We start from the raw sequence: 22,701 nt of genomic DNA, 5'->3' as shown, positions 1-22,701 counted from the left end.
GTTATGCACGATGAAGATGGAGAGAGGCGTCACAAACCAAAGAATACAGGCAGCATCAGAAACTAAAAAGGCAAAGAAACAGATAATGTCTTCTGAGATTCCAGAAGGAAACAGCCATGCCAACAATCAGCAAATCTGATCTGCAACATCCATGCTTTAACCCAGCAAATCTGATTTTGGACAACTAACCTCTAAAACTTTAAGAGTTGTATTGTTTTAAGCTACGATGCTTGTGGTAGTTTGTTACAGAGGCCACAGGAGACTAGTACATCCCTTAAAACAGTACTTAGGAGGAAACTTATGGCATTAAATGCCTCAGCTTTTGTTTATGAAACTAGGAAGCAAAAAGAAGCAAATTAAATCTAAAATAAGCAGAAGAAAGGCAGTAATGAAGATCAGAGCAGAAATCAATGAAATGGAAAACAGAAAAACAACAGAGAAATCAATTACATTAAAAGCTGCTTCTTTGTGATGATCAGTAAAATTGACAAATCAGATTGCTCAGAAAAGGGGAAAAAAGATACAAATTACCAATATTAGGCATGAGAGAAGTGACATCACTACAAAGTCTACTGATATTAAAATAATAAGAAAATATTACAAACAATTCTGTACCAATAAATTCAACAACTTAGATGATAAAATGGACAAATTCCACAAACTACCAAAGCTTACCCAAGAAGAAATAGATAACTTATATAGTCGTGTATCTATCAAATAAATTAAATTTATAGTTAAATATCCTTCCCCAAGACCATATATCTTTACCAAATTCTACCACATATATATGTATGTGTGTGTGTATATATATATATATATTTTTTTTTTTTTTTGAGTTGGAGTCTCACTCTGTCGCCCAGACTGGACCCCGCAGCCTCGACCTGCTGGGCTCCGGCGATCCTTCCGCCTCAGCCTTCCGAGTAGCCGGAATTACAGGCACGCGCTACCGCACCCGGCTAATTTTTTGATTTGTTGTGGAGATGAGGTCTCGCCTGCCCAGGCGGGTCTCGAACCCTCAGGCTCAGACAATCCACTCACCTCAGCCTCCCAAAGGCACGGGATTACAGGCTGAGCCACCGAACCCGGCTATATACATATATATATAATTTTTAATTAAGGCTTTTTATTTGGTTTTCTATGCCATTGCAGGAACTTCTGGACAACACTCTTGAGCCAACAGGGGTTCATGGCCACACCCACTTCTGCTGCAGGAACTATCTGCTGAATAGCTGAACTGACACAACACAGTAGCCAGGCCCTTTCCTGAGGACTCCAGAAGCTCTACTTTAGGTTATGGGGGTCACCATCTTGTAGGTGACATGAAGATGCTGAGTCATTGGCTGTGTTGTAGTTACCATGGAGACTGCCTGTTCAAGTTTGCCTTCAGAATTCAGCCTGAATTTCTGGGTAATCTGCTCCACGTGGGGCATCTTGGCAAAGGAGATCCTGGCGATGGAGTGGGATGCGATACACAGCTCCCGCCCCTTCACCTCACCCTCCTCCACCTCCAGTATGCCTGTGTTCTGGGCACTGAGGAAGCCCACCTTGCTGATGTTGGGCTTGAGGCAGATGAAGCCACACTCTCTGTGCGTCGGTTTGCTCGTGTCTGGGTGGAAGAAGTTGAACAAAAAGTTCATCATGGACTGGCCCACGTGGGAGATGTGTACTCCTCCAGGTACTGGAAGAGCTGCAGCATGATAGGTTCCAGCTCCTGGAGGATCCAATAGCCAGGTGCCCAGCATCCAGGACAGTGGCTCCACTGCTGGGTTCATCTTGGGAGGTTCTGAAAGCTCTCTGAACCTCTTTCCTTTGGGTTTTTTTGGAGGCTTCATTACGTAGGTATGATTGATCCAATCACTGGTTGTTGGAGAATCCAAGGAGGAAATAATATCTATTCTATACAAACCTCTTCTAGAAAATTGAAGAGAATGGAATACTTCCTATCTCATTCTATTAAACCAGCATGACTCTGATACCAAAAACAGACAGATTTTATAAGAAACTACAGACCAATATCAGTCATGAACATAGATGCAAAAATTCCAAAGAAAATCTTAAGTAAATTGCATCTAACAATATATAAAAATGATAATACATCATGATTACATGGGGTTTATCCCAAAAATGCAGATTAAAATGTGAATATCAATCAGTGTAACTCAACATACAGGTTGTTTGTTTGCTTTTAGTTTTTAAAAAATAAACAACTATAATATCCCATTTGATATTTTCAGTAGATGCAAACAAAAAAGCATTTGACAAAGTCCATTATCAACTATTGATTAAAAAAGAAAGGAAGAAAAACCTCTCGGCAAACTGGTATTGGAAGGAAATTTTCTCCATTTGATAACATGCACCAGATGATTTATAAAAAAAATGTATGGCTAACATCACACTGAGTGGTGAAAATTTTATTCCATAAGTTCAGGGATAAGACACATGTGTCTTCTTTTGCCCCTCCTATTCAACATTGCATCAGAGGGTCTGGACTATGCACCAGTGCAATAAAGCTGTAAATAAAGAAATGGTATCCAAATTAGGAAGAAAGAAGCAAATTGTCTTTATTTACAGAAGATACAGTCATTTATATAGAAAATCTGATGGAATGAATTAAAAAGTTACTAGAATTAATAAATGAGTTTGACAATATTGCAGAATTCAAGATGAAAATATCAAAAACTATTTCTGTATATTTTTTTTTTTTTTTTTTTTTTGAGAGTTGGGAGTCTCACTCAGTCGACCCAGCCTGGAGTGCAGTGGCCGCTCCCGGCCACCGCAGCCTCGCCTGCTGGGCTCCGGTGATCCTTCCGCCTCAGCCTTCCAAGTAGCCGGAATTACAGGCTTGCACTACCATGCCCGGCTGATTTTTTGATTTATTGTAGAGATGAGGTCTCGCTGCCCAGGCGGGTCTCGAACCCGCGGGCTCAGGCAATCCACTCACCTCAGCCTCCCAAAGGCGCGGGATTACAGGCTGAGCCACCGAGCCCGGCTATTTCTGTATATTACCAATGAACAGTTGGAAATTGAAATAAAAATAGCATTTAAAATAGCATAAAAATATGAAATACCTAGTGATAAATCTGACAAAAGATGTGCCAGACATATATGCTAGAAACTACAAAACATTGCCAAGAGAAACCAAGAAAAACTTTAATAAATGGAAGAGATATGATGTTCATGGAAGACTCAGTAGTGTTAAGATATCCGTTTTTTCCAAAATGATCTATAATTTCAACACAGTCACTGTCAAAAGTACAGTAGGCTTTAAAAAAAAAAAAAAAGAAAGAAAGAAGAGAAATTAACAAGCTGATTCTAAAATTCATATGTCAATTCGAAAGACCTAGAATAGCCAAAGTGCTTCAAAAAAAAAAAAAATGAAGAATTAATACTACCTTATTTCAATACATAAAGCTACAGTCATCAAGATAGTGGGCCACCAAGAAAGACAAATAGACCAATGAAACAAACTAGAATCTTGAAGGAGACCTGCACACATATGAGTAACTGATTTGGCAGAGGTACAAAGCAACACAGTGGAGAAAGGTACTGAAGAGTTAGATATCCACATACACAAAAATGAATTTTGATTCATGTCTTATACCATGTAAAAAATTTTGATTCATGTCTTATACCATGTAAAAATTAACTCAAAATGAATTATAGAACTAATTGTAAAACTGAGAACTATGAAACATTTATAAGAAAACAGAAGAAAATCACTGTGGCTTCAGGTTAGACCAAAGTGTCTTTTTTTGGGGGGTAAAGATCTAAACAAAGCTATAAATACATCTCTGATGTGAAACCAACAACAGAAAAAACATAAATTTGACAATCAAAATTTAAAACTTCTGCTTCTTGAAAGATATTGTTAAGGAAATGAGAAGAAAAGCCACAGACTAGGAGAAAAATGTTTGTGAATCATATTTCTGAATACAAGTTTTGTATTCAAAGTGTATAAAGGACTCTCAAACTCAATAATAAGAATTGAAAACAGGGACTCAAAGAGATATTTGTGCACCGTGTTCTTAGCAGCATTATTTGCAACAGCCAAAAGGTGGAAGCAACCCAAGTATCCATCAGTGGATAAACAAAATGTGGCATAAATGTGTGGACATATGCTGTGAAATATTATTCAACATTAAAAATGAAGAAAATTCTGACACATGCTACAACATAAGTGAAACTTGAGGACATCGTGCTGTGTGAAATAAACCAGTCCCAAGAAGACTAACACTGTATAACTCCACTTATATGAGGTCCTTAAGAGTAATCAAATTCGCAGAGACAGAAATTAGTATGGTGGCCAGGGCTTGGAGGAAGGGAGCAATGAAGAATTATTGTATAAGTACAGAGGGCCAGGTGTGGCTCAGCCTGTAATCCCAGCCCTTTGGGAGACCGAGGTGAGAGTATTACCTGAGCCTGGGGGTTCGAGACCAGCCTGGGCAACTTGGTAAGACCTCACTTCTACAATAAATCACACACACACACACAAAACTAGCCAGGTATGGTGGTGTGCGTCTGTAGTTCCAGCTACTTGGACGGCTGAGGCGGAAGGATCTCCTGAGACCAGCAGGTCGAGGCTGCGGTGGCCGTGAGCGTGCCACTGCACTTCAGCCTGGGCAACAAAGAGTGAGACTCTAACTCAAAAAAAAAAAGAAAAAAAAAGTACAACGTTTCAGTTTTACAAAGAAAAGAGTTTTGGAGATTGGTAACAAAACGTGAAATGGTAATGATGGTAGCACAATGTGAAAATACTTAATGTACACCTCAAAATGGCTAATATGATAAATTTAAAGTTGTATGTGTATTTCATGTGTATTTCACTATGATTTTTTAACTTAGTAATAAGAAAACAATTTTGTCCAATTTTATAAATTGGACAAAATACTTGAACAGACACTTCCCCAAAGAAGACATGCAGGTGGAAATTGGCATATGAAGAGAAGTTCAACATTATTAGTCAACAGGGAAGAGCAAATTAAAACAACAATGAGAGAGCACCAGATACCTATTAGGATGGTAAAAAATAAGAATAGTGACTTCACTGAGTTCTAGTGAGGATGTGGAAGAATTGGAACTTTTATACAGTGCTGATAGGAATATCATATGTGGTCCAGTCTTTCCTCTCCTAAGTATTCACCTAAGAGAAGCAAAAGCATCTGCCCATACAAAGACTTGTACAAAAATGTTTATAGTGGCTTTTTTTTGGTAATGGCTAAAAACTGGAAACAGCCCAAATGTTCATTAGCAAGTGACTAGATAAGCAAATTGTGGTATATCAATATGATAGGCTACTACTATCCAGGTCGTTTTTATTTATTTATTTATTTATTGTTGTTTGTTTTTTTGAGTTGGAGTCTCACTCAGTCGCCCAGACTGGAGTGCAGTGGCCGCTCCCGGCCACCGCAGCCTCGACCTGCTGGGCTCTGGCGATTCCTCCGCCTCAGCCTTCCATGTAGCTGGAACTATAGGCGCGCGCTACCACACCCAGCTAATTTTTTGATTTATTGTAGAGATGAGGTCTTGCCAAGTTGCCCAGGCAGGTCTTGAACCCGTGAGCTCAGGCATTCCACTCACCTCGGCCTCCCAAAGCGTGGGATTACAGGCTGAGCCACCGAGCCTGGCCTGGGCCGTTTTTATTATCCCTTTTTTATTTCTAAAAGGCATATGAATGAATCTCAAAATACTTATGCTAAGCCAAAGCCAGACAAAGCAATAGTACATATTGCGTGATTCTATGTATATAAAATTCTACAAAATGCAAACTATCTGTTATGCCAGGAAGCAGATCAATAGTTGCCTATATATGGGGGAAATAAGTAGGGCACGAGGAAACTTTGGGGGACATTGGATGTTTTCATGATCTTGATTGTGGTGATGGTCTTGTTCCTGACCACAGGTCCCTAGGCTCCTGTGTAATAGAAATTAACACAAGGCCAAACAGATTCCCAGACAAAGTTTTATGGGAGACTTATGCTCAAACATAAAGGAGATAGCTCAGGAGGAAGAGCTCTCTGAATGGCTCTCTAAATGGCTCTCTGAAGGGGGCTGACCAACGTCTTTTATTAGATAAAGGAAGAGGTGTCACATCAAAGGAAAGTTATGTTAGCATGAATCAGGGAGGGATTTTAACCATGCAAGTATACTATAGATACATACTTCATATGTTGCATGTACAAAAAAAAAGGCAGGTAATCCCTGCCTGGGGTGAAGATTTTAGTATTATAATACTAAAATTATAAAACTATAATTATGTTAGGTTTGGTCATTTTTCTGGACTTGTGCACATGTGAGTGGAGAGGTTTTCATGAGTAAAATTTGGGGTGAAATGTTGCTTATCTCAGTGTCTTCAGATAACTTGCAAGGTTTGGTAGACAGTGGGTATGTGTGGAGACATACATTGGGGGTAAGGGCCAAGGCTCATCTCTGTTCCGCCTCAGTTAATGGGTATATTCATTTGTTAAAATTTATCAAATAATACACTTTGAATATGTGCAGCTTAGGGTATGTCAATTTTACCTCAGTAAAGCTGTTAACAAAATAAATAAGGGAGCTTTATGAACTTAGACTTGAATCTGCCTCAGTGGATTCCATCTGTTGATGAAAACGGAGATTGGTGATCATAACAAATGGAATTTTTACTTTGGGGAACAACCAAGGAAGACAACCTGGGAAGAGAACCAATGCTGTTGAACAATATGGGGAGATTTGAGGAGGTTGGAAATGTCTCTGCATTTAATCAATCAGAGTCACATGATATTGGAGTCAGAAGGATCTTAGCAAGATGAAATACAGTTCAGCTTATTTTACAGATCAGGAACTGAATAGATAAAAAGACTTAGGTCACACAGCTTATAGAGCTAACAATAAAATGTGGTTCTCTGAGTCTTAATCTCATGCTGTTTTTCTTCTGTACAGTATCTATTAACTATAATAAACCCTTGGGTAATTGGTAACCTAGGTTAGTCTATGGAAATATGGAATAAGATGATACCTGCCTTCATGGCCATGTAGATGGTCTAGAAAGTGGCAAGAAACACCACTACCTCCACCTTCGTATCTCAGTCCCTAAACCCTCTTAGACAGACAATACTCCTTGTATAGCATTACTGCTTTCCTGGCCACTCTGAGGGTTTACTTGGAACCATTACACGGTATGTGAACTCCTTACAACTATAGTCAGTTTTGCGGTAAATCTGGCCTTGAAAACACAAATTTATTCCAATTGTGATTGATATACTAGTCAAGCATCCCCAATCCAAAAATCTGAATTCCTAAATGCTCCAAAATTTGAAACTTTTTCAGTGCTGTCATGCCCCAAGAGGAATATTCCACACCTGATCAGCTTCATGTGCCTGAAAACACAGGCACATGACACACAGTTTATTCAGTGTCCCTAAGGGAAAAATAAAATTGCCTTCAAGCTATGTGTATAAAGTATTTTGTGTTTTGACTTGGGTCCCGTCCCCTAGATATCTCATTATGTATATGCAAATATTTTAAAATCCAAAGAAATCCAAAATCTGAAACTCTTCCAGTCCCAAGCATTTCAGATAAAGGCTATTCAACCTATATCAGGAAACAACATGAGGATAATGCAAAGTTGCCATCACCTTGGTGAAAGCAGAGAACTGTTCTCAGCTGAATACACAAAATGAGTGCACCCACACACACCCCTCAGACATCTACCAGCTACCTCAGTTCACCATGTGTGTTATGAGTCACAGACGTCCATACCCGGTGTTGTCATCAAACAAAACAGGATCCATTTTTCTGAGTACAACAAAAAGCCAAACATCTAAACTCTGAGTTTGCGCATTAAGAAATGTTCACTGTGAGTTAACTAACAAGGAGACAGGAGGAAATAGTCTTCCAGAGCGGCAGACTGGGTCAGGTTTTATGAGCATAGGGTAAAGTGGTATGATCTGATTGGATTATGCGATGAGGAGATACCAGGCTTCAATCTGATTGGATCCTGGATCCTGCTATGTGTTTTAACTTGGGTCCCATCCCCTAGATATCTCATTATGCATATAAAAATATTCATCTGTCCGCTTCTTTGTTCAATCCCAGCTCCTCCCTTGGACCCAGCACTTCTGTTCCGCCTACGGTTGCATGCTTGGTTCACCTAGGCATGCTCAGGTTAGGGAACCATCAACCTGGGTCCATGGCAACTGAAAACAACTCACAACTTTGTTACACAAAATTGAATCAGATTGGTCTGATGCAGTTACAGTGTTACGACATTTCCTCTGAGTTCAGAGGTCTTGTTCAGCTACTGCTAGACAGGTTCCTATCGTATAATATAGATTTGCTTCAGGGCCGATAGAGGATGAAAGTACCCTTTACAGAGTAGCCCAGAGTAACCCATCCTTAGGGTCTGCTTAGTTGCAGGATATGGGTCTCTTGTTCCTCCTGACTAGTGACTTATGTAGGATGGAATGGAGACTGTTAGCACTGGTCAACCAGCACAGACGAGCATTAAGTCAGTTCACACATGATGGTTGGGCTTAGCAATGAATCCCTCTCTAAGCACCTCAGGGACTGGAAACCCTATAGGTCAAAGTATGTTCCTTCCTGGTTGCATTAGAATCACTCAGGGAGTCAAACAGAATAATGATTCTTGGGCTCCACTCCAGATCTGTCAGATCAGAACCTCTAGGATCGGGACCAAAGAATTGACAGGCTCTCAGTAATCTTTAGGCACCCTGAACTTTGAGAACCACTGGACTAGACTACCTGAATTCGCAGCAAGATGCAGGATGTGAAGCCAGGTTACCTGGTTCTACTTAGCTGAACTACTTTTTACCTAAAACATCTGGCTCTTGCTCTACTTTAGGTATCATTATTATTTGATGGTGTTTGTTCAATTTTAGACCATGATTGCTGAGGATTTGTCATGGGTGCCACGTGTTGACCTATTGTGAGCAATGAGGGGTTGGTTGATAGAAAGAAAGGAAAGTACCAGAGAGGGGCTTGGCATATTAGAGAGTGTTGTTCTGTCCCCGGGTCATTAAGTTCACATCCCATCTGTCTGTCAACATTTTTTTCAGAACTTTGAATTAACTTCTCTGGTGTTCTGAAACAAAGATAGGACATCAGTAGCTTCCTAATGAATAATTTCTCCCTTCTATAATCTAACAGTGATTAACTCGCCCTAAGTTCTATATTTGTGAACAAGATGGGTTGGGAACAAAACAACAGTTGAAAATTGCATAGATATTATGAGTGCATTAAAGGAATAGAATTATTTTTCTGGAGAAGATAACCATTATTATAATGTACCATACAGTTATGCCTTGCAATCATCAGCAAGTGTTAACATGGTGTTTAACATCATTTGCCTTGGAAAGTGAGTACTGTACTTTTTTATGATTCAAGTCATAGGCAAAATAATGAGATATCTTAACTGCCGTCTTAATAGTCCCACATAGGTATCACAAAGTAACTTGTACTCAGTATGCTGAGAGGAAAAAAGCAAGTTCTATCTTCTAGTATGTACAATAGAGCATTGTCATAATGATGCGTTTTTGAAACAAACAAAGAAGAAAACGGACATGAAAGTGTGCAGAATTAAAATGGATTTGCTTTGTCTCTTTTGAAATTATTGAAACCAGAACTACCAAGATGGAATTTATTATGCGTGTTTTGTAAAACGGCACCACTTATCGGAGAATCACTGTGAGAATTAGCTAAGTGCTGGAAACCATTCCCAGAAGTCACACTGATGATTCATCTTGCCTACCCTTTCTTCAAATAAGACTTAACTTTGCTTGTTCAAGAATTCTCTCAATCTAATGGCACAGTGAATGTGAGGCTTGGTGAAGTATTTAGGGGTAAAATGGTATGATATTTAACAACTTACTTTCAAAGAGAATGAATAAATAAAGCATATCATTTCCAGAGAGGGGGAAAAAAGCAAATGTGGTAAAAATTAGCCATTATTGAATCTAAGAAGGTATATGGGTGTTCATCAACTATTCTTTCAATATTTGGAATGTTTATAATAAAAATTGGAGAGAAAGGAATGTACCAATTAGCTGTTTAAAGTCCCTGAAAATATTTCCAGTCACTCCAGAAACCCCTGGAATCATACCTGAGCCTATTGGCATGATTTATCATGTAATTCTAGGTTTACGGCTCAGCATGCATGCCTTTAAAGTTATGGCTGAACAAGAAGGAAGTGAAACTCAAAACTGCCCTACCCAATATCATTCTTTTGATTCTGAGTATATTCCCTTCCAGAGGTATGACTTGTATGTTGGACGTGTTTTTTACCTTCAGGCCCATCCATTTAAGATTATTCCTCTTTCTGTGGTTGACTAAAAACTGAATTGGCATAGCATGGAAATCAAAATAAGGAGCTTCTGCAGAGACAGGCTTTACAAAGGAGTTTATAAAACAGGAAAAGATTTCTAAATAGACTTGAGTAAAATGTTATTTGTCAAAATAAATGACAAGGTGGATTTACTAATGGAGTGAAATCATAGAATCAGGATTTTCTCCTGGAAAAGAAGGTATACATGTTGATATGTTATGTACGTTTCCGTTTCAGGAATTTGAAGTGACAAGTTCACCTCAGATTCTCTTTCCCATCTCTTCCTGTCATTCTCCTCCTTCTCCATTGCCCATTACTCCCATCTCAGCCTCTCATACTTGAATTGTGGCCCTGGACAAAGGACCACATCTCGTCTGCAGAATGAGGAGGCCAATGAAACTTATAGCCCTCCGGGATCTGATGCAGTTCAGCCTCATTTTCATCTGCTAGTAGATTATCTTGTTTACTCTCCTGACCCCCTGGGAACACACCAGCCTGAGGAGCTCTCCAATCAATCATTTAAAGCCCCCCTTCTTTGAAAAAGGAACAATGATATTATTCTCTCCCCATCCCAGCTTCTATTTCTGTAATTCCAGCAAATGTCCACCTTCTGAGTTCTTAATATCAGCCATTAGGTTAGCTGACATATTAACCCTTTCACAGCTGGCTCCCCTCTGCACCTACTCTGTCCATCATAGTTTTACACCCCAAGGAAACCAAAAGACTCTTAAGACATATTTAATAAATGCTGGTTTTCATTCTCCTTAGGATGCAAATTTATGGAAGATGGCATGTCTAATGTGCTCACCTAGAACTAGTTATATTCCCTCTGAACCCTTTAGGTATAGCCCTGTGACCTCCCAGTTGCCAAATATTTCCATCTACCTCACCATGAGCATCTGGTTTCAGGTGCATGGTTAAAGAAATGGACAGATAGACACAGAAGTGCCTGAGCAGAGTTTCCTAAAGCACCTTCGGGATGACAGGTATTGTGTATGCAAATCTGCTCCTGCTATTATTAGAAGTACTTCATACTGACTAAGCTGTTATTGAGGAAGAAATGGATTAAGACTTATGGAGTCTGAGCGGTAAACACATGACACAGGGTTCTTAGGGCAGGCTGGGTGGCGTGCAGTTTTATTCAGCGCCACACCTCAAATGCTCAACAGGGCCACCTGTGTTAAGGGCACCCTAAACTGCAGCAAGGTCACGCAAATGTTTGAATTACTCATCCTAGTCGACCTTCTACCGCAGCCTATCCAACTTCCGGGACGGGCAGACTGACAGCATAGTGCCACGGGAGAGGAAGAAAGGCAACCAACAAATGTCCACGGATGGAACAGATGAGTCACATTGAACTTCCCCATGAAGTTCAAGGACAAGAACACCTGCCTCCTGCTTGTCTTGTGAGGTTGTTTTGAGGACTGCAGACAGCATTACAGAGTTTAGAACACTGAAAGATGCTAGAGTACAAATACAAGTGGAATGTCAAATCACAGTGCACGTTTTGAACCCTAGGCCTTTCCAATAGGTACACAGAAATGTGTCCTTTAAGCCTTTTATTAATGCAAACATCATTACATGATGACCTAACCGGTCATTAGAGAGCCATTAGATACAACGCATTCAGCAAAGTCACAATGTGGCTGCCACTCAGATAGAGTCCTACAGGTGGGGGCAGAGAGAACAAGAGCCTAGAAAGTGCATGTTGAACACTTTTTATTTATTTCTTTCTTTACTTATTTCCTATTTAGAGTAGGAGCATTACTCTAGCTCCCAGGCTGCAGTGCAGTGGCATGATCACAGCTATGGCAGTCTCTGTCTGCTGGGCTCAGGCGATCCTTCTGCCTCATCTTTCCAAGTAACTGGAACTGTAGCCATGTGCCCCCATGCCCAGCTAATTTTTTAATTTATTGTAAAGATGAGGACTCGCCATGTTGCCCAGGCTGGTCTCAAACTCCTGGCTTCAGGCAATCCTCTTGCCTAGGCCTTCTCAAGTGTTGGAATTACAGGCATGGGCTGCCACTGTAGTTTTTAATGAGTTACATCTATTCAGAGTGGGTTTAGAAGATCCTGCCCAGCCGGGCCTGGTGGCTCAGCCTGTAATCCCGCGCCTTTGGGAGGCTGAGATGAATGGATTGCCTGAGCCCGTGGGTTCGAGACCCGCCTGGGCAGCAAGACCTCATCTCGGCAATAAATCAAAAAATCAGCTGGGTGTGGTAGCGCGTGCCTGTTATTCCGGCTACTTGGAAGGCTGAGGCGGAAGGATTGCCGGAGCCCAGCAGGTCGAGGCTGCGGGGGAGCGGCCACTGCACTCCAGTCTGGGCGACAGAGTGAGACTCCAACTCAAAAAAAAAAAAAAAAAAAAAAGAAGAAGATCCTGCCCTATTCCAGCAGAGACATCTGCTGAAAGTCTACTTGAACTGGATCAGGAATGGAATGTACCACTGAACACTTAACATAGATCTGACCCATAGACCCGACCTGTACCCAAGTGAAGAGAGAGTCACACTGAGGGCAAAAACAAAACAAAACACAACAAAAAACACATGCAGGATTGATCTGACTTCTCTAGAGGATAAATAGAGTAAACAAGTAACATAATGAAACCTATGGGAAAATACCAAGAACAAGAGAAAGGACATCATCCTCAGGCTCAGACAATTCATAGACACCCGAAAATGTTTCCTACCCCCCCAAAAAGAAAAGAAGTTTGAAAAATTTACATCCTTAGAAGAATGCAAAGTAACTGTTCTCTTTATAACAGAATCAGAAAGCCATAGGGTAGGTTTAGTTGGAAAGGCAATGGAATGAAAGGAAAAAGGAGATAGGTGAGACAAACTCTTGACAGCAGAATTAAAATCCATAATGAAAACAATAACACAATTGGCGATGTGGTGTTACCTTTCTTCAGGGCAGTAAAGAATATATATTAATATCCTTAAATATAGACACAGCAATTCATTTCTTAAAATTTAATGTTTTCCCATCTTGGGTTGTCTCCCCACCCTCTTGATGGTTTCTTTTGCTGTGCTAAAGCTTTTCAGTTTGCTGAGGCCACACTTTGTCTTAGCTTTTAGTTTTGAGGAATTTGGCCAAGAATTATGCCTACTCTGATGTGCATAAAGGTGTTTCCTACATTTTCTTCTAGGATTCATAGCTTGAGGTTTTATGTTTAGGGTCTTTGATCCATTTAGAATTGATTTTTGTATATGGTGATAGGTAGGGGTCCAGTTTCAATCTTCCGCATGTTGTCAGTCAGTTTTCTCAGCACCATTTACTAAATACAGTCTCCTTTCCCCAGTGATTGTTATTGTTGGCTTTGTTGAAGATGAGTTGGTTGAGAGACTGAGTTTTTACTTCTGGCATCTCTGTCCTGTTCCATTTGTTTATGTGCCTATTCTTGTACCAATACCAGGCTGTTTTGGTTACTGTGGACTTGTAGTACTGTTTAAAGTCTGGAAGTGTGATGTCTCCCACTTTGTTCCTTTTACTGAGGATTATTTTGGCTATTTATGCTTTTTTTGTTTGCTTCCATATGAATTTCGGTATTGTCATTTCCAGGTCTGAGAAAAACGATGTTGGTAATTTGATGAGTATGGAACTGAATCTGTAGATTGCCTGGGGTAGAATGGACATCTTGACAATATTGATTCTTCCAATCCATGAGCATGAAATGTTTTTCCATTTGTCTGTGTCATCCTTGATTTCTTTGAGACACGGTCTTGCTCTGTCACCCAAGTTGGAGTGGTGGCATGATCATAGTTTATTATAGCCTTGAACTGTGGGCTCAAGTGATTCTCTTGCCTAAATTTCCTGAGTACTATATCTGGGACTACAGGTGTATATCACCATGCCTGGCTAATTTTTTGATTTTTTTGTAGAGACAGTCTCAGTGTGTTGCCCAGGCTGGTCTCAAATTCCTGGCTTCAAGCAACCCTCCTGCCAAGGCCTCCCAAAGTGTTGGGATTGCAAGTGTGAGCCACCACACCTGATCAATCAGGGCTTGTAACAGTAGAAAAATAAGACAGACATGTCCACCAATAGGGAATTAGTTAAATAAATATTGGTATTGAAAGATCATAATATTAATACAAACATAATAATATAAAACAACTATTGGCCAGGCGTGATGGCTCAATCCCGTAATCTTAGCACTTTAGGGGCTGAGGTGAGAGGACTGCCTGAGCTCAGGGGTTTGAGTCCAGTCTGGGCAGCTTGGTGAGACCTCATCTCTACAATAAATAAAAAAATAAGTCAGGCATGGTAGTGGCGGTGTACGCTTGTAGCTCCAGCTACTTGGAAGGCTGAGACAGAAGGGTAGTCTGAGCCCAGTAGGTTGAGGCTGCGGTGGCCATGAGCATGCCACTGCACTCCAGCCTGGGCAACAGAGTGAGGCTCCAACTCAAAAAAAAAAAGCAACTATTACACATAATGCTATTAACATTTAACACAGGCTGTTTTATTAAATAAAGAGAACTAAAGCAGGTTACAAAATGTTAATAATACATGGAGTAAGACAGTTTGTGTTTTTAAAAAATGTATATGTGAGTGTGAAGCATGGAAAATAAATCTGAAAAAAACCATTGTTCACTTTTGCTATATAGCAAACCACCCCAAAACTTAGCGGTTTAGAACAACCATCATTGCTTTCTTTCATCATGTTGCAGGGCAGGCAGGCAACAGTTTGAACTGGGTTTAGTTGGGCAGTTCTGTGGTCTTGGGCTCACGCATGCATCTGTGCTCAGCAGCCGGTTGGCAGGAAAATGACTAATCTAGGGCGTTCTCAGCTGGACAGCGTGATTCTGCTCTACCTGCTCTCATTCCCCAGAAAACGAAGCTGGATCTGTTTGGAGTGCCAACCCCCACCTCCCCACTCCTAGGAGCAGGGATAAATCCTGAACTGAGAACAGGCATGCTTCTTCTGCCATGGTCTTTTGGTCAAAGTAAATCACAAAGCTAGCTGAAATTCAAGGGTTAAGAAAATAGTTTCCATCTCTTGATATAAGTAGTTACTAGTCACGTTGTGAAGAGGTGTGAATGCAGGGGCTTAATCTGCTATTTTAGAACCTGTATTCTTAAATGTTAGCAGTGCATGCTTGGGATGTAGAATTACAGGTTTTTACTTTGTTTTTAAATTTTTCCTTTACTAGCAGAATATTTTATAACAAGCATGTATTACTTTTATTACCAAAATCAAGTTATTTCCACCTTAACATTTTACTAGGAGTTTTTAATGGCATTGCAAAATATTCATGGTATAGTCTCAAATTTAAGCATGCTAGAAAATTATAAAGTATATACACAGCATATCCTAAAACATCAAAATGCACAGAAAAGTTCTAGAAGGAATTATCAAAATGTTAACAATGGTCCCATTTGGATGTGAGATATGGGTATTTTTATATTTTACTGAACTTCCTAAATGTTCTACAACTAAAATAAATGGATAATTAGAAAATAAGGCATAAAACTGAAAAATAAAATAGTTTTAAAAAGAAGACTGAGAAGCCGGGCTCGGTGGCTCAGCCTATAATCCCGTGCTTTGGGAGGCTGAGGTAAGTGGATTGCCTGAGCCCGCGGGTTCGAGACCCGCAACTTGGTGAGACCTCATCTCTACAATAAATCAAAAAAAAACCAGTCGGGTGTGGCAGCGCGTGCCTGTAGTTCCAGCTACTTGGAAGGCTGAGGCTGAAGGATCACCGGAACTCCAGCAGGTTGAGGCGACAGAGTGAGACTCCAACTCAAAAAAAAAAAAAAACTAAAAAAGAAAAACAAAAAGAAGACTGAGCATGAATATCTGAAAGGCACTCTGGATCCAATAATAATATGCCTCACACTGAGAATGATTAACTCGTTTCTCTGCACCTGAAGCCTAATGATAGGAAATTATTTTTTGCTGAGAAACAGTGATGAACTGGTTTGTCTACTTCCACAGAAGCATTCAGAAAAGTCATTAATGTGGATTTGAGGAAAATTACAGTGCAAGTTCCACATCCTCCAACACAATCTAGTAGAAACTCCATATTCTGGAGTTGTTAGGCACTACCCAGCTAATAGCACAGCTTCTGCTATATTGGTTTATTATATCTATTTCCAGTTGATGGGTACTCCAAGTTCAGTAGTGATTGATTGATTGACACCCTTTAACCTTCAACAAAATCTTCTCAGAGAAAGGATAGACTAAGATGAGACCGGAGAATCGTGTAGGGCACAAAATTTAAGGAGGCACTCCTTTCTAAGGCCAACCCTGCTCTTGCACAACCCTGGAAGTGGGAATGCCTCCTTAAATCTTGCACTGTGGGTACCTCCCTTGCCTCACCCTGGAACCAACCCTGTCTTAGAGAACGTGCCTCACCCTTCTTAGCCAGAGTAGACTCTCCTGTTATGCTTCTCATGGGAGGGGTACTGACAGTGTCTTAACTGAGACTTGGGCGAGGGGAGGACCCTGAAGCAGAGGGCTTCTGTGTGAGTGCTGTCCCAGGGAATGCAATCGCAATGAGCAGGAGTGAAGCTCCCAGCAGTGAAGCAGGGAAGGAGAGAGAGCCAATACCAAGATGACTTGGTTAGCAAGCCAGCCACCCATAAGTACAACTGATTACCCAAACCATGAGACCGTGCTCCTGAAAAACCACATAAAGCATCTCAGCATCAGCTTGGGGAAGGAAGAGGAAAGAAGGAAGAAGTTGTTCATTGACTCCCAGCTTTCACTGGTCAAAATCTCTCCCTCTGAGGCATTCGTGCCCCTGCACCACTGGGTTACACTGAGCAATACTACTCACAGACCCAGACAGGAAGGACTCCTGCCCTGGGTTTCATGAGACTGTAGATCACAAACTGCACACCCTCCATACACACACACACACACACACACACACACACACACACACACACACACACACACACCCCAAAATTATATGTGCCACTTGGAATTCTCCCATCAGCACCTGCATAGCACAACCTCTAATCCTAGACACTTGCTCCTGTGACTAACATTTCAGGCCCAGGGGGAATACTTCTTCACATGACTTACCCTACATTCTCCAAACAAAAGGCAATCAGGTCAAAATGCCAGGAAAATTTGTGGGGTGTTCCACTGCCCACTTTGGAGGCCAGTGCCTTTTTGAGTTCACAGGGCAGATTTGAGCAACAGAAGTGCTTTTAGGTAAGAAGAGACACATTTGTTAGCTTGTCAAAAGAGATCATGAGTTCTTCCATAGTGACGTATTCCCCCCATAATGCCAAGCATTTCTGTTTTTTTGTGTGTTCCGATTCACAGTTCTAGAGCCGCAGACAAATTAATGTTGTGTTCACAATTGTATATAGTGGTGGAGGAACATTTTGTAACATTGGCCAAATCGTCTTACTCTTAAATTTGTGTTGTCCCTCAGATCCCAAACCACCTGTATTTTGCTTTGTGAGGTGGTTACCAGGACTCCAAACCATGTTTTTACTTTCTGCCAACAGGAGATGCTAGAGGGAGGTTTGCAAGACCAGGGAAAGGACTTGCTGCTTGCAGGGCATTCCTGTTGGCACCTCCAGAGTAGCTCTTCAATGTGGCAGTGACAGCAGGTCCAGTGTCCAGCTATATTGTGCAGTCCCAGAACCAGTATGGAGACACCAGTACTACCTGGGCAACTCCCTCAGTTCAAAATCTGTGTCCCATTTCTTCAGGGTCCCTCCTCCAAGCTTCCAGTTTCTTTTCTGTTCTCCCAGCCTTAGCCACGGTGCCTTCTGTGGACAAGCTTCATATACTTACATGTCGCTTTTTCTCCTTTTTAGTCTTCTAATACCTGTTTAACCAACTCCATAAGTTTTTGATGTTAAAGCAACAGGTATGATTTCTATTTTCCTAACTGGCCCTGATTAATAGAGCAGGTCTGAATGTAGAAAGCAAGAAGTATGACAGTTCTCTACAGTGCACATAGACTGAGTGCCGGGATTTTTTTGTGAGTGATTTTATTTTTATGAGCTTATTTAATAAGATTTAATTAAACTTTCAAAAATTCAACGAAGTTCAGTTTTATTTAAATACTTTAGGTTTATATTTTTTGGGGGGGGGGCGGTGGGATCTCTATCACCCAGGCTGGAGTGCAGTGACACAATCATGGTTCACAGCAGCCTTGACCTCCTAGGCTCTGGTGATTCTTCTGCCTCAGCCTCCCAAGTAGCTGGGACTACAGGCACACACTACCACACTCAGTTAATTTTTCTTTTTTTTTTTTTTGTAGAGACGAGGTCTCCCTATGTTGTTCTGTCTGGTTTCCAGCTCTTAGGCCCAAACGAACCTACTGCCTCAGCACACCAAAGTGTTGGAGCTATAGGTGTGAGCCACCACACCTGGTTCTACTTTTTTTTAATATTATTTAATTATTATTTGTATTGGACCTTCTAGTTTTAGTAGATGATATTGAATATTTTAGAAGAAAAAATAACTTACTTTAAAAACATAACGTATTGGGGTTCTCCAAAGAGAAAGAGTTTTATTTCAAGAAATTGACTCACATGATTGTGGGGACTGACAAGACTGAAATCTTGGGCAGGATTGATGCTACAGCTTTGAGGCAGAATTTCTTCTTGTCTGACAAACCTCAGTTTTTGTACTTAAGACATTTTAACACAATGACCACTTGTATACCTAATCCTGACCTGTACCCCACATCTTTAAATTTTTTTTTAAACGAACTTCCAACAAATTGGATGATGCCCACTAATGTTATCAAGGGTAATCTCTTTTACTTAAAGTTGACTGATTGTAGACATTAACCACACCTACAAAATACCTTTACAGTAACATCTAGATTAGTGTTTAGCTGAATAACTGGGTAGTATAGCCTAGCCAAGTTGACACACAAAATTAACCATCACACATGACGTAAAACAATTTTTTATTTTTAAAAATTTGCTTCACATTTCTGTAAATATACTCATGTGTCTTGAATACTGTTATATTTGATTTAGAAATAAAAAATACAAAAGCAGAGCAAAAAAAAAAAAAAAAAAAAAAAAAAGAACAGAACTCACCGCCACCCAAATGTTAGCCTGCTTGTTAACCTCTTCCCTTCAATATCCCCTCCTGCCCCCACAGACCCACGCCTGCCATTTGCAGGGCCTTGGGCAATGGTACAGAAGGAGCTTACCCACATTTTCATTTTTAACTAATAATTATAATCTCAGTTTGATACAAAATTTGAAGCTGCAGAAATTTCATGTTTGTTCAAGTGTGTGTTTGATGAGAGTAATTCTCTTGTTCACTTTCATTGTTTCTCATGTGTAGTTAAACGTTTGTTAAACATAGAATTCATAATGAAATTTTCCTGTTTGCTAATTTTATGATTGTCATACTCAACTGCAGACTGCTTCTTTTCTTTGTTTTTAGGTTTTGAAAATTTAAGTATATTATCTCTGGAGATTTTTCATTTTGAAAACTTTGCTGGAACATGCTCCCTTTGCTGGCAACGGCCCTTAAGTATGTTACAACCAGGGTATAAAAATATTTATGGCCCTTCATACATTTTGTGAATTGCTTTGTAAGAATCCATAATAAGGGCGGGTGCAGTGGCTCACACAAGCCATCCTGGTACTTTGGGGGGCTGAGGTGGGGGCATCACTTGAGCCAGGAGTTCGAGCCAGCATAAGCAACATAGGGAGAACTTGTCTCTACAAAAAAAAAAAAAAATCAGAAAAATAAGCTGGGCATGCATGGTGGTGCATGCCTGTAGTCTCAACTACTCAGGAAGCTGAGGTAGAGAAATAAGTCATTATCATGCCACTGCACTCCAGCCTGACAGAGTGAGACCCCGACTCCCCTCACCCCTCCAAAAAAATTCATAATAAGGCCAGGCCCAGCAGCTCACACCTCTAATTCCAGCACTTTGGGAGGCCCAGGGAGAGGGAATACTTGAGGCCAGGAGTTCCAGACCAACCTGGGTAACATAGCAAGACCCTGTCCACAAAAAAATTTTAAAAATTTTTTTAAATTATCTGGGCATGGTGGTGTATACCCGTAAGTCCTAGTTACTGAGGAGGCTGAGGCAGTGGATCACTTGAGCCCAGAAATTTGAGATAGCAGTGAGTTATGATTGTACCACTGCACTCCAGTCTGGGCAACAGAGTGAGACACTGTTTCTACAAGAAAGAAAGAAAGACAGAAAAAGAGAGAGAAAGGAGGGAGAAAGGGAGGGAGGAAGGCGGGAAGAAAAAAGAAAAGATATCAAAAATTTTATAATAACTTATTAATGTATATACTTTCATATATTTAATTTTGGGGCTAATTTGGTAGATCAAATTGATAGTTGGCCAAAAAATGATGCTTTGTTTTTGTTTTAATTATTTATGAGGTAGGTGAACCAGTTTCCCCAGTGTGTGTTTGAACTAACAATATATATATTACAAGACATGCAATCGCATACATATAATTCCTGACTGAGTAATTCTACTTGTCAATTTATTCTAAGAAAACAATACATACTAGGTATGAAAATATTTTTTTCTAGAGTTAATTGTATTGTTCAATCCTGGGGGACTCATTGTTTGCTTATAATAAGTTGATTTATTAACTTTACACAGTCCCTAAAAATTACTACTACGTTAAAGCTACATACCATCAGAGGGTGGCAGGGTAGAAGAGGCAGGAAGATTTAAAAGTGGAGGAGAAAAAAAACCAACTCAAGATACTAATAACTTGCACCCTTTGAGTACACTGACATTTTTAAAGGATGGATTAAAAAAACAAGAAGGATATTCATCAGAATGTTAATGGCAGTTATATTTTTTTTCCTTCTTCAATTGCCTTACAAAATTTTCTATAAAAGCATGCCATGACTTTTTCACTAGAAATAAAAGTTTAAAAAAAGAGATTCCATATATTCCATATAATTTTTGAATTTGTAAAAAAACATCTGTATTATTTAGAGCTAAATGAAATATTTAACTTTTCACTTTCTTTGAATAAGTTTGCATGATGAAATATTCAACTTTTCACTTTCCCTAGATAACTTTGCGAGAACATCTGAAGAGAACGCCATCAAATTTTCCCTCACCTTCAAATGTCTTTGTGTATTGATTGTCCTTTCCTATTGTTTTAAAGAAATTGCTCGCCTACTTTCCAAAAGCAAGTCTTCCACTTGTGTCCTGATTTAATTTCCTTCTTCCTCACAAAGTTTTGCCCTGTTCTTTATGACCCCCGCTTGTGCCTCTAATTCCAGCATTTATCTCTTCTTTTGTTGGATCCTACCCCGAAGGCTAATAATGTTGACATCTATTTGGTCGCCTACTGGCCTCTTAAATGTGTTCTTTGGAGAAATACTTATGCAAATCCTTGGCTTATTTTAAAAACTGGGGTATTTGCCTTCGGTATACAAATGTTCATCATGCAAATACCCTTGTTGATGAGTTGTGCCCCCCCTCCTCTGGCAGTTTCCCACTAATGTCAGCCCCTTTCTTATAGTATTATGATAATTGTTCAAGGTCCGCTTATGAGTGAGAACATGTGATACTCGGTTCTTTGTTTCTGTGATAGATTACTCAGTATTATAGCCTCTAAATCCATCCAAATTGCTGTGAAGTTCATAATTTTGTCCTTCTTTATGGCTATGTAATATTTCATCATGTACATGCACCACGTTTTTTAAATCCAGTCCTCTTTCAGTGGGCAGCATGGTTGGTTCCATGTTTTTGCTATTGCGAATACTGCTGCAATAAACATATATGTGCAGGTGTCTTTTTCATAGAGTGATCTGAGTTCCTTCAGGTATATTCCCTGTAAGGGGATTGCGGAGTCATATGGGAGGTTTGTAAGAATTCTGTATATATTCTGGATACAAGACCCTTATCAGATATATGATTTGCAGATGTTTTCTCCCATTCTGTGTGTTTTCTTCTTACTTTCTTGATGATATCATTTGTAACACAGAAGTTTTTAATTTAAGTGAAACCCACATGTGCTTTTTGTGATACAACCAAGAAAACTTTGCCTAATCTAAGATTCTGAAGACTTACTCCTGTGTTTTCTATTTTTAGCGCTTACATTTGTGTCTGTGATTCATTTTCAATCAATTTTGTGTATAATGTGATAGCAACTTCATTTTTTTGCATGTGGCTATCCAGCTGTTTCACTATGTGTTGAAAAAAAAATTTTTCTTTTTCTTCATTGAATTGTGCTTGCACCTTTCCAAAATCAATTGACTACAATTATAAAGGTTATATTTTTCGACTCTCAATTATTCTGTTCCATTGATCTAGATGTCTATCCTTAGGCCAGTACCACCCTATTTTGATTACTTGCAGCTTTGTAGTAAGTTTTAATATCTAGAAATGTGAATGCTCTCTCTGTCACTTTTGATCTTGGGCAAGTTGCTTAATCTTCTCATTTTCAGTTTTCT

General features: G+C 39.9%; 1 protein-coding gene across 1 annotated transcript; it reads right to left on the bottom strand.

The window, feature by feature from the left end:
• Nucleotides 1–1,286: 1,286 nt before the first annotated feature.
• LOC103277209 (THAP domain-containing protein 4-like) lies at nt 1,287–10,687 on the bottom strand. Its single transcript, XM_008074623.2, has 2 exons — nt 10,657–10,687; nt 1,287–1,807 (listed from the first exon to the last, which is right to left on the bottom strand). Exons 1-2 carry the CDS (start codon nt 10,685–10,687, stop codon nt 1,287–1,289), a joined length of 552 nt encoding a protein of 183 aa, XP_008072814.2.
• Between the last annotated feature and the right edge of the window lie 12,014 nt (nt 10,688–22,701).

The sequence above is a fragment of the Carlito syrichta genome, unplaced genomic scaffold (genome assembly GCF_000164805.1).
Source record: "Carlito syrichta isolate Samal-C Ts95f unplaced genomic scaffold, Tarsius_syrichta-2.0.1 Scaffold316508, whole genome shotgun sequence".
In the NCBI taxonomy this organism is placed as follows: domain Eukaryota; kingdom Metazoa; phylum Chordata; class Mammalia; order Primates; family Tarsiidae; genus Carlito; species Carlito syrichta.
Note: the sequence above shows the minus strand (reverse complement) of the source record. Positions and strands in the feature narration are given on the sequence as shown.